Genomic DNA, 18087 nt, shown 5'->3' on the forward strand with positions numbered 1-18087 from the left:
TTGATAGACATTTGCGTTGATTCTGTTCTCTGGCTGTTATGAATAATGCTGCTATAAATATTCATAGGGCTTCCCAGGTGGCTCAGTGGTTAAACTCTGCCTGCCAAAGCAGGAGCCACAGGAGACATGGGTTTGATCCCTAGGCTGGGAAGATTCCCCTGGAGGAGGAAATGGAACCTGCTCTGGTATTCTTGTCTGGGAAATCCCATGGACAGAACAGCCTGGTGGGCAACAGTCCGTGGGGTCACAAAGAGTTGGACATGACTGAACAATGGAGCATGCATGCATGCAGACATTCACATAAAGGTTTTTTGTGTGAATGTTTTCCTTTCTCTCGGGTATATACCTATGAGTGGAATTGCTGAGTCATATGTAATGCTGTGTTTAACTTTTGAGGAAATGTCAAACTGTTTACCAAGGTAGTTGCACCATTTTCTGTTTCCACTCAGCAATGTATGAGAGTTCCAATTTCTCCACTTAATTATAATCCCTTGTAATTATCTTTCTGACTGTAGCCATCCTGTTGGACATAAGGTGGTACCTCATGGTAGCTTTGATTTGCATTTCCCTTATAACTAGTGATACATCTTTTCATGTGCTCATTGGCCACCTGTAGAGAAATACCTTTTCAAATCTTTTGTTTATTTTTAAGCTGAGTTGTCTTTTTATAGTTGAGTTGTAAGAGTTCTTTGTATCTTCTGGATAAAAATACCTTATCTGACACAGGTTTTGCAAATATTTTCTCCCATTTTGTGAGTTTTCTCTTTTCTTCAAGGTACTGATAGTACAAAAGTTTGAAGTTATCATCCAATGTGTCTATTTTGTTACTTGTACTTTCATTATTCCAAGAAATCTTTGCCTAACCCAAGGTCACAAAGATATATTTCTGTGTCTTCTTCTACGAGTTTCACAGTTTTACCTCTTACATCTAGGTCTATGATCTGTCCTGGGTTCATTTTTGTATATGGTATGAGATAAAGTTCCAACTTCTGGTATGTGGATGGATACCCAGTTGTCCCAACACCACTTGTTGAAAAGACTATTCTTTCTCCACTGAATCGTCTTGATACCCACATAGAAAACCAATTGGCCACGAATGTAAGGGTGTGTTTCTGGACTCTCAGTTTTATCCTGTCGCTTTACAAGTCTATCCTGCGCCGGCATCACACTGCGTTGATCACTGCAGCCTCAAAGTAGGGAAGTGTGAGTCCTCCAATTTTACTCTTCTTTATCAAAATGGTTTTGGTTGCTCTGGGTCCTTGGTGTTTCTATATGAATTTTAAGATTAGCTTTTCAGTTTCTGAAAGAAAAAAAAATGTGGCTTGGCGTTTTAGAGAGACTGAATTAAATCTGTAAGTCAATTTGGGAAGTACCGCTATCGTAACAATATTTAATTTTCTGATCCCTGACTTAGACTATCTTTCTGTTTATTGAGAGCTTTAAACATTTCTTCCAATAAGGTTTATAGCTTTCAGTGTAGAAGTCCTGTACTTCTTTTTATTAAAATGTGCCTAAATATTTCATTTTTCAAATGCTATTGTAAATAGAATTGTTTGCTGAATTTCTGGATTCATTTCTGGAATCTTCATTGCTAAGTTATAAAAATAGAATTTATTTTTGTAGGTTGATCTTACATCCGAAAACTTGCTGAACTTGTTTATTGGGTCTATTGAATAGCAGGTTTTAGTGAATTCTTTAGGATTTTCCATGTACCATATCATATCATCTGCAAGTAGAAATAGCTTAGTTCTCTTTCCAGTGTGGATGCCTTATATTTCATTTTCTTACCTAATTACCCTGTCTACAACACCCAGTGCAATGCTGGATAGAAATGGCCAGAGTCTTGTTCCTGATCTTAGTAGGAAAGAATCTAGCCTTTCACCATAAGTTTGATGTTGGCTGTGGACTTTTTGAAGATGCACTTTATCAGGTTAAGGAAACTCTCTCTGTTTTCTTTCACTGAGCGTTTTTATCATGAACAAGTATTGGAGTTTGTCAAATGTGTTTTCTGCATCAGTTGAGGTGACTGTTCTTTACTGATTAATACAGACGTTAATTCTTGGCTTTTGAATTTCCAAATGTAGAGATTCTAGTTCTAGGGGAGGAAGTAACAACTCTATGACCCATGGAAGAGAAACACCGTGGAAGCAGACACTGGGGAGTGCCCGGCCCCCAGATAACCTTGGAGTGGTAGTGGCAGAAATCCAGAGAGGTTTGAGGACCTGAGAAGGGAGGGCTCCTGAGCTGCACGTCTTGTGCACCCTGGGAGATTACAACCCAAATTGCCTCCTACTACCCACCAAGTGGTGTGGCATAGGGAGCCCCAGGAAGGTGGACCTGATGCCCGCCCTTGAGTAGTTTCAGTGCTGACAGCAAAGCTTTTCCCACAGAACCAAGAAGGGCGTAGATGTGTCATGGAGCATAGTAATGTCAGAGGGGCCTTGGGGTTGGCAGATACGGCATGCAGAGGCCATGAGGCCAGGACCAGACGGGAATGAAGATGTCTGCACAGAAGCCACCGTGCAGGGGAGGCCATGCCCCAGGGCTGGACAGGAAGAGTGCTAGCCCAGGATGGAGCATCTTCTAAGAGCCAGAAGCTTCTCCCTCAAACCCCAAGCCCCAAGAATTGAAAGTCACCCCAGGAGAGGGAGGAGGAGGAGGAAGTACTGAACTGCCTGAATTTTACTTGGAATTTCAGAATTTTACACCTGAAATGGCAAAATCACTCTTTCTGCCACCAGGTAGAATGAAAGCTTGGAGAAAACTTTAAATTAGAAAAATTTAAAACATTAAATTGAAAAAAAAGCAATTTTCTTTTTTAAAAATCTTTTGTACACCTGAGGATGTGGTTAAATCAATCAGTAAACACCAGTAAAGCATGCAGCGGGTGCCAGTGCTGGGCTCAGCACAAAGGAGACTAAGACGCAGGGAGGTCTTCCTAAACTACAGGAAGCAGGAGCACAAGGCACTTAGGGCTGGGTCCTGTGATGGGTGAGTGTGACTGATGGGTGATGTGATGGGTGACTGAGCCCATAGCAAGCTGGGCCCTCCCTACTCCCAGCTAAGGGTGGGAAGCAGTCAGTCTCTAAGTGGGTTTTCTGGTTCCCAGGTGCTCACAGGCTGGACTCTGCTGCTTGGCCAAGTGTTTGCTGGAAACTTCTTTGATTATCAGCCCATCAGAGAGAGGCACTGGTAGTCAGAACACGAGAGGACTTGAATCAAGGACTCCACAGATATCCTGGGCATCAGAAAGGTCACACTGGCATTGGCATCCACGCACTCAAGCTCACAAACCAGATGTCTACTTGGGGGTCCCAAAGGCCTAGGAGCCAAGCTTTGCAAAAGTCAGAGCTTTACAGGCAGAGACAAGGCCCAGGCATAACTTTTGTAGCCACTCCATATCACCCCCTGGAAAATGCTAACAACCCAGACTCAGAGAGAGAAAGGCAGACTGAAACCAGGAACAAGAAATATCACAGAGTGCCCAGCGTCCACCACCACCTCCCTATGTTTCACACTTACAAAACCACTTTAGCACTAGAATCTCACTGAAGCCCTGGAAGGTAAGTAAGGGAGAGCCACCCAGTGCGGCCATTTTACAGATGAGGAAACTGAGGTCCAAGAGGGCCAAATCTTGCCAAGATTATGAAGGTAGCTGATTACAGACCTGGAGCTAGAACCCAAGACAAGGTCTCCCTGGCCTGAAGTTAGTTCCACCACAGAGAAGTAAAAGAAGAGTGACAATAATGGAGATGATGAAACCCTGAAAACAGGAAGAGAAGTGTCAGGGGGCCCAGTTGCTCTCACCAGTGACGCCAATGCGGCAAGGTACCAGAAGCGCCGACCTATGGTACATTTAGTTGATCTCTGCTGCCACCTAGTGGCAATTTCACAGTTTATCAGCCAAGAGCACTTTCGGGCGGGGGGGGGGGGGGTGTGTGCGCGCGCGTGTGCATATCGTGTGTGTGTGTGTGTGTGTGTGTGTATGCATATCAGGTGTTCTCAAAGAGAGACCCGTACTCAAAACTATTTTCATATGACACCAAGATGTCATCTGCCTTTTTACTCTCATCGCAAGGGTACAGTGGAGTTTTCAGAAAACTTCATGCCAATAGGTATCACAACTGACTGAAAGCAGAAGCAGATATGGAATCCAACTGTCCTCTGTTTAAGCCAGACATTAGAAGATTTGCAAAAATGTAAAACACTGCAACCCTTTTCATTATTTGTTTTTGTTTGGAAAAAGTAACTGTTTCATTAAAATATGTGATGCTAACATTCTTACTATACTTTAAACAAATACTTTAAACAAATACTTTAAAAAATCTGTTTTTACTGATGGCCAAGAAGCACATGAAAAGATGCTCAAAATCATTAATTATTAAAGAAATGCAAATCAAAACTACTGTGAGTTATCCCCTCACATCAGTCAGGATGCTGATGATCAAAAAAATATACAAACAGTAAGTGCAGGAGAGGGTGTGGAGAAAAAGGAACCCTCCTACACTGCTGATGGGCATATAAATTGGTACAATCACTATGAAGAACAGTACAGTTTCCTTTAAAAACTAAATATAGAACTACAAGATTCAGCAATTCCAATCCTGGGCATATATCTGGAGGAAAACATAATTCAAAAAGACACATGCACCCCAATGTTCCCTGCAGCACTATCTACAGTAGCGAAGACACGGGAGCAAGCTAAACGTCCATCAACAGCGGAATAGATAAGGAAGGTGTCGTGTATATATATATACAATATATATACACAACAGAATATTACTCAGCCATAAAAACTAAAACAAGGACACTTGCAGCAACATGAATGAATCTAGAGACTAGTACACTAAATGCAGTAAGTCAAACAAATCATACGCCAGCACTCATATGTAGACTCTGATAAAAATGACACAAATGAACTTATTTACATAACAGAAACAGACTCAGAGATCTTGAAATCAAACTTAAGATTACCAGGGGGAAAGGAGAGGAGGGATAAATTGGGAGATTGAAACTGACCTACATATAGCTACAAATAGCTACAATACTACATATAGCTACAAAAAGAATAGACAACTAATAAGGACCTATTGCATCTCACAGGGAACTCTACTTAATAATCTGTAATGACCTATATGGGAAAATAATCTAAAAAAAAGAGTGGACAGTGTATAAATATAACTGATTCATTTTGCTATACACCTGTAACTAACACAACACTCTAAATCAACTATACTCCAATAAAAGTTTTTTTTAATCATCAGTTTTAGTTTCTGTAAATGTTATAATCTACACAAACAAAAATCCCTTGCAGCCCTCCATAGTTTTGCAGGGTGGAAGGAGCATGGTGGAGAACCTCTGTTGTCGAGGAACAGTCACTGGCATTATTTTCGCTGTCCCCAGGAAGGCAAAAGGGCAAGTCTGAAGTTCTTCAAGCCCAGGATGCAGACACCAGACCTGGTGCTCGACATGAAATTCTCTCTTCAGCCTCCCTTAAAAGTGGAATTTCTTTGGTAAACATATTGCAAATGATGACACAGAATCAGCCTGTACTAAGTCTCCTGAGGGCAGGGTCCCTGCCTGGTCACCCACCACTTAGCACAAGCAATAAGCAGAGTCAGATTCAACACATGCTTTTGGGGGTTGAGTGAAAGAAAGGCTACTATGTGTGGACTAAGGAAAACCCCCAAACGGTTGGCCCCAGTTATTCCCCAATATTATCTCCTCCAGGAGAATCTAAGAGAAAGCGAAGGCTATTGTCTGGTGACTGCTCCAGGACTGGCTACATACCAGATTTGTCTGGGTTGGGGTCAAATGCCTTCATTAAGGTAGAGTTGCATCCTTTCCCAGCCCAGGTGTTCCTCTGTGTGTGTGTTCGTGTATGTACACAGAAAGTGTGCTGCAGGCTGTGTACAACGGGCCTGGGGTGGACAGGACAGGATGGGCAGAGGACAGCTGTTGCTCAGAGCCTGGGTGAGCTTGGCCAGTGCAGCCGAGCCAGCAGGAACCTGAGAAGTAAGTGCCTAATACAGAACCTGACTCTGAAAATAAATGTACCTTTATTTTTTTTAAAGTACAAAATCAATATACACTCGTAAAAAAAAAAATGTAAATACTATAATGGTGCACAGAGAAATCACCATTATCATCAAAGTAGAAATTGAAAGTCTTCCCCCAGTTCCATATTTCCAAAATAGCCACTATTAGGTTTGATGTGTCTCCTTATGGATTCTTTTCAATATCTATGTAATTATCCATATTTAAATATTATATAACATATTTTTAAAAATGAATATCATCACACATTTTATCCTGCTACTTTATTTTTGCACTTAATATACTGCCAACATCATATTTCCATTTTAACTTACCTCCTTCAATCATGGAGAAGAGCCAAGATGATCCAGAGACTCTGGGACAGGTTCTACCTGAAGAAGGCTATTATGGATCTCAGCTCATCAGGAGCACCCAAGAGAATACCCCAGCTGGCCCAGCGAATACAACACTACTTCCAAACAAACTGGCAACCGGCAGCAGCACTAGGCAATGATCCAACTGAGGAGGACTTAATTAACATGCTCTGGGTTGTGTGACAGAAAACACCTCAGGTTCCCCTGGTAATGGACCAGATGCCAGTCATCCTCTCTTCAGCATCCACAGTGCCCGCCCAGCCCAGTGATGCATGCAGACCCAACTCTTGTGTAAACAGAACTGCCTCTCATACTCTGGAGCGGAAGAACCACGGAGGACCCTCAAGGCTGTCCCCAACATCAAGGACAGCGTTGAAATAGAGTAAAGGCTCAAAAATGTTTGATGACTGAAGGAATGAGCAAACACCCTGGTGTTGCCGGGATGGAGAGTTTAGACCACAGCCTGTAGAGCTGCCTTGGGATGCTGCAGGGCCAGCGGTAGTAAAGGAGAAAAATCAAGGAGACCATACTAAGGGTTTTATTTCAAGCAGGGAACCCTTTGCTACAGTAACAGGATAAACTGACTAGACTGAACATTTCGACTTTGTGCCAGAGCCATGCTTTGTCCTGGCACTGGGTCTGTTAGGAGAGGGGATGTTCAGAGACATGCTCTTAATCACTCAAGGGGGATGGGGGGCTGTGGAGAAATCAAGGAAGACCCTTTCAAGGAGGGAAAAAGGGTGGGGGGTTCAGAATCTAAAGATACCTTCCCCACGGGGATTTAGCTGGGAACGGATGCATCAGGCTGGCTGATGGTAGCTCCCCAGGGCACCGTGTTGAGAAGGATTCAGAAACTGCATTCACCTCAGGAGGAAGGGGCTGCAGGACTGATGAGGGAAGTCTCTGGTGGGCACAGAAGCAGGAGTGACGTCATGGACACATAATAGCAAAAGAGCAGTGGTCCCCCACGTGGTTCCAGCGTGGTTCCAGTGAGAAGTCAAATTTAGATTAATGACATCATAATGGAAATCAGACTGTGGATCAGGAGTTCACTTTGTTCTGTTTTGCTCTCCACGTGAAAAGAAGGCCCAGAGACTGCCCACCCCACCTGCACTCAATGCTGGGCAAGAAGGGATTTCGAGGTGAGCCCGGCTGGCTTAGGGTCAGCGCGGAGGCCTTTTCTCTCTTTGGTCAATTCACCACTGCAGGCTCTGGAGACGCCACCACCATCGGCATCGGCTGTTGCGGAATGAGGTCCTGGTCAGGTGATGCTGGACCTGGGGAAAAAGGAGGAAAGGTTAGGACTGTCATCTCACTGGGGTTATCAGTCAGCAAGATCTAGGAGTCAAATTGCTTTTGTGAAGCAACACTGGGCAAAGAATTACGGTGAGAACAGACTGGGGAGGGGCTATGAGGTTGTCCAGGGTTGTTTTGTAAAAGTTCAATGAAAGACATTGCTGGGGGGGGGAGGGGAATGTATCTTCTTGCCTTGAAAGTGAACTTTTCTTGAAATTGAGAGAGGGCCAGTGAAGTTCGAATGTCACAGCAGATGGTGGGCCAGCATCATTCAAGATAGACAGCATCCCACCACTTGTTAGGAACTGCAGGGCTCCCTAATTCTCTAATTGCCTCACCCCACTCTGTCCTCAGTCTAGGCTACAAGGAGGGAATTGACTCCCTTGTCTTCAAAGCATGGCTGCTACTGCTGCCAGAGATCTCAGCGCTACTCGGTAAATTCAGATCCAGGACTTGTTGAAGGGCCTTGGTGTTCTTGGGTTAGAGCAGGAAGCTGAACTCTCTGGGTGAGGCTTGTTCAAGACGAGGCTCCAGAAGAGTTCCTGGGAACCCCCTCCTCCACCTGAGAGGCACTAGCCCCACCCACCCCTGCACAGGAAAGACACACAGACATTTGTGCCCTTTGTCCTATCAGAGCATTTTCAGAAGGAAAAACTTCCAGTCACTGCTTTGAAAGGCCAAATCCAAGACAATCAGAATTGGGCTTGCTGGAAACGTCTTCCTTCCTCCTGAAGTAGCCAAACCAGGGTGGCCGTGAGTGGCAGGGGGCCATGGCTCAGGCAAGCGTCCAGCAACTCTGGGATCTGTGAAGCCTTGGCATTAAAACCCTTTGCAGCTGAAGTTTAATGACATGGAAAAATGGTCCTGAACTATTAAATGGGAGGAGTGAGCTATAAAACATTGTATAACATTGGATCTCATTTGGGGGATAAAAAAAAAAGTTGGAAGAATATTAACAAGGCCATAGGATTAAAGGTATTTTTATTTTATTCTTTTTATTTGCATTTTCTATGTTTTCCTACATTAAAATGCATTGATTTTAGGATAGGATTTTTTTAAAGCCACTTTCATCTGTTAAAAGGAGGATGTGGTCAGTATCTGAAAAGTTTTAAGAACCAGATTTATCCTCCTTGTCCTGAACATGACCCAAGTAACAGTGACTCTTTACCCAGGGTATTTAATTATGCAAAATGTGTTGCTACCCTTTCCCTTTTGTAAGAGAGGGCAAAAAGCCAGGAAGGCTGTGGATGTAGGTGCTTTAATAAAAAGCTAAAGCATGTGACTAAAGCAAGCGTCCAGGGCAGGGCCTGGACTCACTCTCATCAGCCTCATCCATCCTGCCCTTCCCCTGGCTCTAGGATCTGGCCCCATCCATGCATCCTAGCTGGGCTCTTATACAGGACAGGCAGCAGACAGGTTGGCTAGACCTTCCTAGTGAGGACCAACCACCCTTTCTAAGAGAATCTGCAGTCGCCATGACTGAAGCAAAATGGTCTCTTGTTTCCCAGAAAATTCAGTGACTCATCCCACTTTGTCTTCTGAGCTCTGACACAAGAGAAGGGGAAACAAGAGAGAAGAAGAGGAGGAGGAATTGAGGGGATATTGGAAGCTGGTCATCCATCTACTCGATGATGTTTCTGTGCGACCATTTGTGCGCCAGGTTTCGTGGGAAGCACTAGTGATACAAAGGAGAAAAACCAGTTATAGCTCCCCTGGAACCTTCAGCTGACTGGGAGCAGAGCCTATAGCAGGTGTAGCTCCTCCTGGCCGAGGCATCAGGGCAGGCTTCCTGCAGGAGGAGGCTCCTACACCAGGGCCTGGATCACAAAGAGGAGTTGGTGAGGCCAGGGACAAGAGGAAGGTCTGAGGAGAGGGTGCCAGGCTGGAAGAGCATGCACAAAGGCCCGGAGGCAAGAGTGAGGATGGTATGTTTAGGATGCTGCTGAGGACGAGGGCTTTAAGGACTGACACTTAACCTAAAGGGCAATCGGGGGCCATCGAGGGCAGTGGAGCGAGGGGAGTCACTTATTCAGACTTCAGTTTTCAGATCCCTTTGGTTGCAGTGACTTTTCTACAATGAGAACAGGAAAAAGAGAGGGTGTGGGAGGCAGGGATGGTGGCAAAGGCTGTTTTTTAGGAGCCTATTCAGTAGTGAGGTGGAGAGACAGTGTACCAGAGGGTGGGCACCCTGGTTCGAGACCTCTATCTTGGGTTACTGAATTTGTATGGTGAAGCTAATGCACTTCTCTCCAAGGGCTGAATGGGAAACAGACAGGTGAGCTCGCTACAAACAGTAAGTTCTGGGCGGGCCTCAGTTACTGACCGCCTAGCTCATGAGCAGCCACAGGTGGGCATTTCAGAAGAGCTTTTTGATGACAAGGGTGGCAATTCTAGTCCTGAACTAACACAGATTAAACAGGAAACAAACGGAAATTTCCGAAGTCCACACCACTTTCACCGCAAAGAAGGGGTTTTAAGTTCCGGGAGGGCACAAGTGGCAGGGAAAGAGGTGCACTGACCTGGCGCTCAGGGGCTGGTCACCACGTGGTCCCCACGGATCGCCCGCAGCGAGAGCTCGTACCCAAGGAACATGGCTGCGCTCATGGGGAAGCCCCGCACGGCGTTGACCGTGATGCCTCTGAAAAACACCTTTGGCAGGAGGCGGGGTTATCACAGGACACGGACCGGCACCCTCCGCCCCCATCCACATCACTTCTGAAGGCACGTTTCTTCGCAGGCCCAGTATGCATGCGCTAGATACTACCAGCTCACACGTGAGTCCGGTGAACACCACGTTCGCTTGCTTAAAACTGTGCTCTCTCTCATGAGCACGCGAACACATGCTTGGTTCTGGGACTGCAAGTTACAGCTCCATACGCTCTGCAGTGGTAGACAGGGCACCAGGCCCTGACCAAGCACTGTGACAGGTGCTTCACTGGACGTCCCAGAAGGGGCAGGGTAGGGGAAGCTAACTCAGGCCATGCTCCAGACGGCAGATGTGGAGTCCAGGCACAGCTTTGCCGGTTAGCAGCTATGTTACCTGGGAAATTGGCCAAGGCTCTAGAACTCGATTTTCCCACCTGTCCAATGGGGGTAATAATACTATTAACCTCCTACAGTTGTTGAGGGAATAAATGACATGTTGCTTTTAAAGGCATTTTCACAGTGCGTGTCCTGCAGTAAGCACTCCTTAACTGTTGACAAATCACACCATCCTTATTAACAATAGTGTATGAAATCACTACTTCATACAGAGTAGCACTCCACTTCCGTCATGAATGCTGAGGCGTGTCTGTACTGAGCTGCTAAACTCTGCCTTTAGTACAAGAAGACTGAATTTATCACCCCTAGGGAACATGGTACGGTGCTGCCCCTCCACTGTGAATCTTCCTGCCTGGTGCTGGGTAGACATTGATCTATGTGATGTGGTCCCGGCCCTTGGGAAGTTTATAACCTACTAAGCGACATAAGCCCCATTCAGGAATAATTGCAGTGTAACCCATAACATGATGAAAACAAATAAAGGCCTTGGTGAGGGGTGGGGTGGGGAGGTGTGCTAAGCTGCTTCAGCCATGAGCGACTCTTTGTGATCCCATAGATTGTAGCCCTCCAGGCTCCTCTGTCCATGGAATTTTCCAGGCAAGAATACTGGAATGGGTTGACATTCCCTCCTCCAGGGGATCTTCCCAACCCAGGGATTGAACCTGCATCTCCTGTATCTCCTGCATTGGCAGGAGGGTTCTTTACCAGTAGCGCCACCTGGGAAGCCCCAGGGTGGGGAGGAGCTGTCATTAAATGTCTTCTTTGGGGAGAGATGACACGTCTGAAGGCAAATTGCTACCCACAAATGAATGACCTGAGAACTGTAGGGTGTAAGAGGTAAGCCTGTTAACTGATGCCTGTATAATTTACTGTTCACAGTTGTAGTCTGTGAATAGAACTTCTCGGTACTTTAATTTTCAGAAGGTAGAAGTCCAGCCCTTTGCATGTCCCCAGTTTCCTTAGTTGTGGGACTCTAGCGTCAGGGTAGGTGCAGACCACTGTCATGGGCCAGGACATCAGGTGACATCCCTTCAGGAGAGGTGTCTGCAGTGTGACACTCGTGGAAGCCTGGGACATGCAGCTTTGTCAGGAAGAAGAGAGAAGGGCCTCAGTATACCCAGGGTTGGGGGGAAGACTTGGCCCCAGAGAAGGGAGCTGATGTGCCAAGATCCACAGAGATGAGCAAGTGGCCAAGACAAACAGTGAAGCGTTCAGGTAGGGGCAAGCAGGCTCCTTGTAACATTAGCACTCCTCTCTAATGTCTAACCTTTCTGGAATTCCACAGAGATGGAATTCACCCAGGGTGACTGAATAACAACAAGGAATTGGGTCAGGCTCCGAGAGGAAAATTCCATGCTGGGTGTACACAGAGGCTCCCGTGTGCACCTCCACAAGGCAAGGCAGGCCAGGCAGGACCCAGCTTGGAGTGGGATCCTCCTCCCCGACAGCACTGGGCCATGCAGGAGCTGTGGGCCACTTCAGACAGCCAGAGAGGACCTCCCCGCAGCTGTGGCCTGCTCTGCTGTGAGGCCCAAAGATGGCGAGCAGAGTGCAGACCTGCTGGCTTTTACCCTGGCTTTTTGGAACACAACTCTTACTAGACAGTCTTTCCTCATGATTCCTCAATGGCTCCCCACTTCCCAAGATCAAGTCCATACCCTTCCCTGACCTTCCAGGACCCACATGCTCCTTGCATTTCTCTGAGCTGCCTCTTACACTTGACACTGTGGGCAGTATATTGGCCTGCCATTCCTCCTGCCGGGCCAGCTCTCTCCCACCACTGACCCTCTTCTGGTCCCCGGTGCTGGGATGCCCTCCAGACTCGGTTCTACCCTCTGGTAGCCCTGCCACGGCCACACCAAGTAGGATTATGACCCATTGCCTTCTGTGCCCTCAGTATCTCTGCCATCACAGCCCTTCTCACACCATCCTCCAATCACCTATGACTTGTCTATCCACTCATTAATAGTCCTAATCAGAGTAGTGAGAGCTGGGCTATGTGTATGGCTCCCATTTGAATCCCCAGCACCTGCACTGTGCTTGGTCTAGAAGATCGTCTATAAATCTTATTAAATGAATCAATGGCTAGTTGGATGGGCAGATGAGTGAAGGAATGAGTGAATGAACACATGAACAAATTCCTTAATGAGAAAAAACAACAGTCTCTGAGCCAAAAGAGTCCTGGTGGTGGTTGTGGTAGTGGCGAAGGGGGATTCCTAGAGCAGAAGAAAGGTTCCAGATCCCCCAAGTGGCAGAACCAAAGAGCAACCAACCCTGATGCCTCAGGAAGCTTGTCTACTTACAAATGGTCCTCTCCATCTCTCCTTAGAGTCATCCAGTCTCACCCAACTGTCCTGATCCCTCTCAAAGCAGTCACTTCTGTGGAGCTAGAGGACATCAAGTCACTCCTTCAGCCTCCTTATTGCAGATGACAGGTCTCCAAGTGTGAGCTATGACCCATGTGGTTCAGGATGATCCTCAAAGCAGGCAGAGAATGGGTCCCAAACTACTCCACCTTTCTACCATTCTGACTTGGGGCTGCCCCCGAAGTCCATGGACTTCTAGTTCCCCCATCATCAAGACTACTTTCCTGGTAATCACTGAGTTATAAGGGGCTACTAAAATTGGGCATCATCATCTTTATTTCAGTCCTTTCCAGTTCTTTCCTACATCGAGCTCTTCTTCCATAGGGAAGTGAGAACAGGTTGCAGCCTCAGTGAGCTGCAGCAGAACTCCTTGGGAATGGGGACTCCATAAAGCCAGCACCAAGCCCACTGGGACTGGAGGCAGCCCCAGGCTTTAGGAAAAGGTGCTCTTCCTGCTCCTGCTGGGGATCTGATGGTGAGACTACCTAACTTTCCAGGGATGTGTAGGATTTTTTTCATGTTACTATGTATGTTTATATGCAAACACTTATACAAACACACATAAATATATATACATGCATATATACTTGCATAGTTTGTGAATATTTGAAAATATATCACGAGAAACTCATAACTGATTGCCTTTGAGAAAAGACTGGGGGTCACAGGAGGAACACTCTTGTGTCCCTCTTATACCTTTTGAAGCTTCCTATTTTTATATTATAAATACTATAATATTTTTAACCAATTAATAAAAATAATTAATCTCCATCAATAATGCAGTTAATCAGCTTTAATATTGCTATTATGACTTAAAACCTGTCTGAATATACACTGTGGGTCAGACACTTTTGAGATTAAGAAATCAATCATCTGACCTCAGTTGTTTTCTAGGACTTTGCGTTTAACAACACAGTAACATTTTGTAGGAAATGATATCAGCAATATATTTTGCTTCTGCAGACTTTTTGGAAATATGACACATTAATACTTGGGAAAACAGAATATCTCAAAAATTGAGCATCTGTTTTGAATCTCTCTTACGTTTCCCTTTGTACTTGTTGGTTGAACCACAAACTGTGCTTCTGCTAAAAAAAAAATACAAAAGACAATTGATTCAGTATCCAATTGTGATAACAATTCTCAGTAAAGTGGGTATAGAGGGAATATACCTCAACATAACAAAGTCAAATATAACAAGCCCACAGCTAACTTCATTATCAACGGTGAAAGCTGAAAGCATTTCCTCTAAGACTAGGAACAAGACAAGGAAATCCACTCTTACCACTTTTATCCAGCATAGTATTGGGAGTCCTAGCCACAGCAATCAGAGAAGAAAAGGAAATAAAAGGAATTTAAATTTGAAAAGCAGTAAAACTGTCACTGTTTGCAGATGACATAATACTACACGAAGGAAATCCTAAAGATGCCACCAAAAAACTATTAGAATTCTTCAATAAATTTAGTAAAGTTGTAGGATGCAAAATTAATATACAGAAATTTGTTGCTAACAATGAACTAACAGAAAGAGAAATTAAGAAAACAGTCTTTTTTACAGTTGCATAAAAAATACACAGAAATAAGTTTAACTAAGGAGGTAAAAGACTTGTACTTGGAAAACTATAAGACATCAGTGATGACACAAAGAGGTAGAAAGATACACCACGCTCATGCTCATTAAAAAAATTAATATTATTTAAAAGACCATACTCCTTAAGATAATCTGCAAATTAAATGTGATTCCTATCAAAATATCAATGACATTTTTTCACAGAACTAGAACAAATCATTCTAAAATTTGTATGGAAATACAAAAGACCCAGAATAGCCAAAACAATCTTAAGAAAGAACAAAGCTGGAAGTATCATGTGCCCTGCTTTCAAAGTATACTACAAAGCTACAGTAATCAAAATAGTATGGTACTGGTACAAAAACAAACAAATAGATTAATGGAACAGAACAGAGGGCCCAGAGATGAGCCCACACTTATATGGGCAATTGATCTACAGCAAAAGAGCCAAGAATGTAAAATGGGGAGAAAACAGCCTCTTCATTAATGGTTTTGGAAAAACTAGACTACTGTCTCACACCCTATATAAATGCAAAACACATTAAAGACTTAAATGTAAGGCCTGAAACTATAAAACTTCTAGAAGAAATCAAAGGCAGTACATTCTTTGGCATTAGTCTTAGCAATATTTTATGAGCAGTCTCCTCAGGTAAGGAAAACAAAAGCAAAAATAAATAAATGGGATTACATCAAACTAAAAAGTTTTTTCACAGTGAAGGAAACTACCAGCAAAAGAAAAAGGCTGCCTAATGAGTGAGAGAAGGTATTTGCAAATGATATATCTGATAAGAGGTTAATATTCAAAATATCCAAAGAACGCATACAACTCAACATCAAAAAAACCAAACAACCTGATTTAAAAATGAACGGAGGACCTGCATAGACATTATCCAAAGAAGACATATAGATGGCCAACATACACACAGAAAGTGCTCAACATGACTAATCATCAGGGAAATGCAAATTAAAACCATGATGGGATAGCACCGCACACCAGTCAGTATGACTATTACCAAAAACACAAGAAATAACAAATGTCGTCAAGGATGTGGAGAAAAGTGTTGATAATGGTAAGTTGGCGCAGCCATTATGGAAAATAGTATGGAAATTCCTCAAATAAATTAAAAAATAGAACAACCACACAATTTACTAATTCCACTCCTGGGTATTTACATAAAGAAAATGAAAACACTAATTATAAAAGATATATGCACGCCTATGTTCATTGCAGCATTATTTACAGTAGCCAAGATATGGAAGAAATCTAAGTGTGTATCAATTGATGCATGGATAGAGAAGATACCTATATGTGCAATGGAATATCACCAAGCCATAAAAAGAATTAAATCCTGACATTTGTGAAAACGTGGATGAACCTAGAAGGTATTATACTAAGTGAAATAAGACAAAGACAAAACCTGTATGATTTCACTTATATGTGGAGTCTAAAAAACACAACACATGAACAAACATAACTAACCAGAAACACAGTCATAGATACAGAGAGAAAACAGGTGGTTGTGAGGGGGAAGAGTGTTGAGGAGGAGAGAAATAGGTGAGGGAAATTACCAAGTACACACTTTCAGTTACAAAATAAATGAGTCATGGGTATAAAATGTGCTGCATGAGGAATATAGTCAATAACTATGTAATATCTTTGTACAGTGACAGATGGTGACCAGACTTTTCATGGTGATCATTTTGAAATGTACGGGAAAATCAAATCACTATGCTGTGTACCAGGAACTAACAATGTGCTGTAGGTCAATTATACTTCTAAAACAAACAAACAGAAAGAAACATTAGATTTGTGGTTACCAGAACTCTTGCCTGGAAAATCCCATGGATGGAGGAGCCTGGTGGGCTGCAGTCCATGGGGTCGCTAAGAGTCGGACACGACTGAGCGACTTCACTTTCACTTTTCACTTTCATGCATTGGAGAAGGACATGGCAACCCACTCCAGTGTTCTTGCCTGGAGAATCCCAGGGACGGGGGAACCTGGTGGGCTGCCGTCTATGGGGTCGCACAGAGTCAGACACGACTGAGGCGACTTAGCAGCAGAAGTGAAGGGTGGTGGGAGGGGAAATTAGATGAAGGTGGTCAAAAGGCACAAACTTTGAGTTATAAGATAAATATGTACTAGGGATGTAATATACAATAAGATAAATATAATCAACACTGCTATACATCATATATGAAAGTGATTGAGAGGAAACCCTGAGTTGTTATTATAAGGAAAAAAAAATGTTTTTCTATGTTTTAGTTTTATATCTGTATGAGATGATGGATGTTCACTAAACTTATTGTGTTAATCATTTCATGATATATGTAAGTCAAATCATTATGTTGTATACCTTAAACATCCACAATGCTGTACATCAATTATATCTCAATAAAACTGGAGGGAAAAAACTGAAGTGAGAATTCTAAGAAGATGTCAGGACTCTGTCTCCTCACCTAGACAGCTATTACACTGACAGAATTTGTCTGATGTAACTACTTTAGAGCCCTGGAGTTTCCTGAAGGCTTCCAAGTTCCAGGGGAGCATTTGGGAAATGGTTAATTTTGGTCAATGTTAGCTTTCAGCACAGTAGCAGCTACCTATCCCCTACTCCAAGCCCTTTGGCAGGCAGCTGTGCACATGTTCCTGGAGCAACCTGCACACAGCTTGCAGGAACCAGGGTGGGCAATGAAAACCTCATCCTCTGAATATATTGGACATCTGCTCCTGGCCACTGATTGCTGTTTCTGATCACGAGGTGCAAAGAGGAAGACAGTCATTCTTGTTTAACATCCCCCTTCATTTTGCAAGCCCCTCCTCCTCTGGGCTGAAGTGATTTCCAGGGAATTTAAAGGAATGGTGGCCCCTTTCCCTTCATTTTTCTCTTTTTCCTCTTTTGAGAGCCAGACATTAAAGGCTAGGAAATTCAAAAGCAACTGCATGTATGGGGAAAATTAAAAGTGACCGTGCATGCCCAGGGAAAGGCACAGGCTCAGAAAAAACCTGAGAAAACCTTAAGTTTACACCTCAGGTTGATCTTTGGCACAGAGATAGCCTACAACAATCAAAAACGAAACCTACCACACCCTGGGGAAGAGACAGAATCTGATTTCTAGATTACTACATTATTAGACACAAATGTCTAGTTTTCAATGTAAAAATTACAAGGCATGTAAGAAATAGGAAAGTATGGTCGACTCAAAGAAAAAAAAATCAACAGAAAATGTCCCCCAAAGAGACCTGATAGCATATCTATTTGAAAAAGACTTTAAAACACCCTTCTTAAAGATGCTTGAAAAACTAAAGATGTGGACAGCGTCAAGAAAATTACATGTGAACAAAACAGAAATATCAATAAAAAAATAGAAAACCCGGAAAAAAAAAACAGACAAATTCTGGAG

General features: G+C 43.7%; 1 protein-coding gene across 5 annotated transcripts in view; it reads right to left on the reverse strand.

Moving 5' to 3' along the window:
• Positions 1-6932: 6932 nt before the first annotated feature.
• SLC25A48 (solute carrier family 25 member 48) overlaps positions 6933-18087 on the reverse strand; it is a 43816-nt gene continuing 32661 nt past the window's right edge. For all 5 annotated transcript variants that reach the window (XM_006078285.4, XM_006078284.4, XM_044947634.2 and 2 more), the window contains 2 exons: positions 10226-10355; positions 6933-7687 (listed from right to left, as the gene is read on the reverse strand). In XM_006078285.4, coding sequence (XP_006078347.2) covers positions 10233-10355 — 123 coding nt within the window. In that variant the 3' untranslated portion in view covers positions 6933-7687; positions 10226-10232. The remainder of the gene's footprint in view (positions 7688-10225; positions 10356-18087) is intronic.

The sequence above is a fragment of the Bubalus bubalis genome, chromosome 9 (assembly GCF_019923935.1).
Source record: "Bubalus bubalis isolate 160015118507 breed Murrah chromosome 9, NDDB_SH_1, whole genome shotgun sequence".
In the NCBI taxonomy this organism is placed as follows: Eukaryota; Metazoa; Chordata; class Mammalia; order Artiodactyla; family Bovidae; genus Bubalus; species Bubalus bubalis.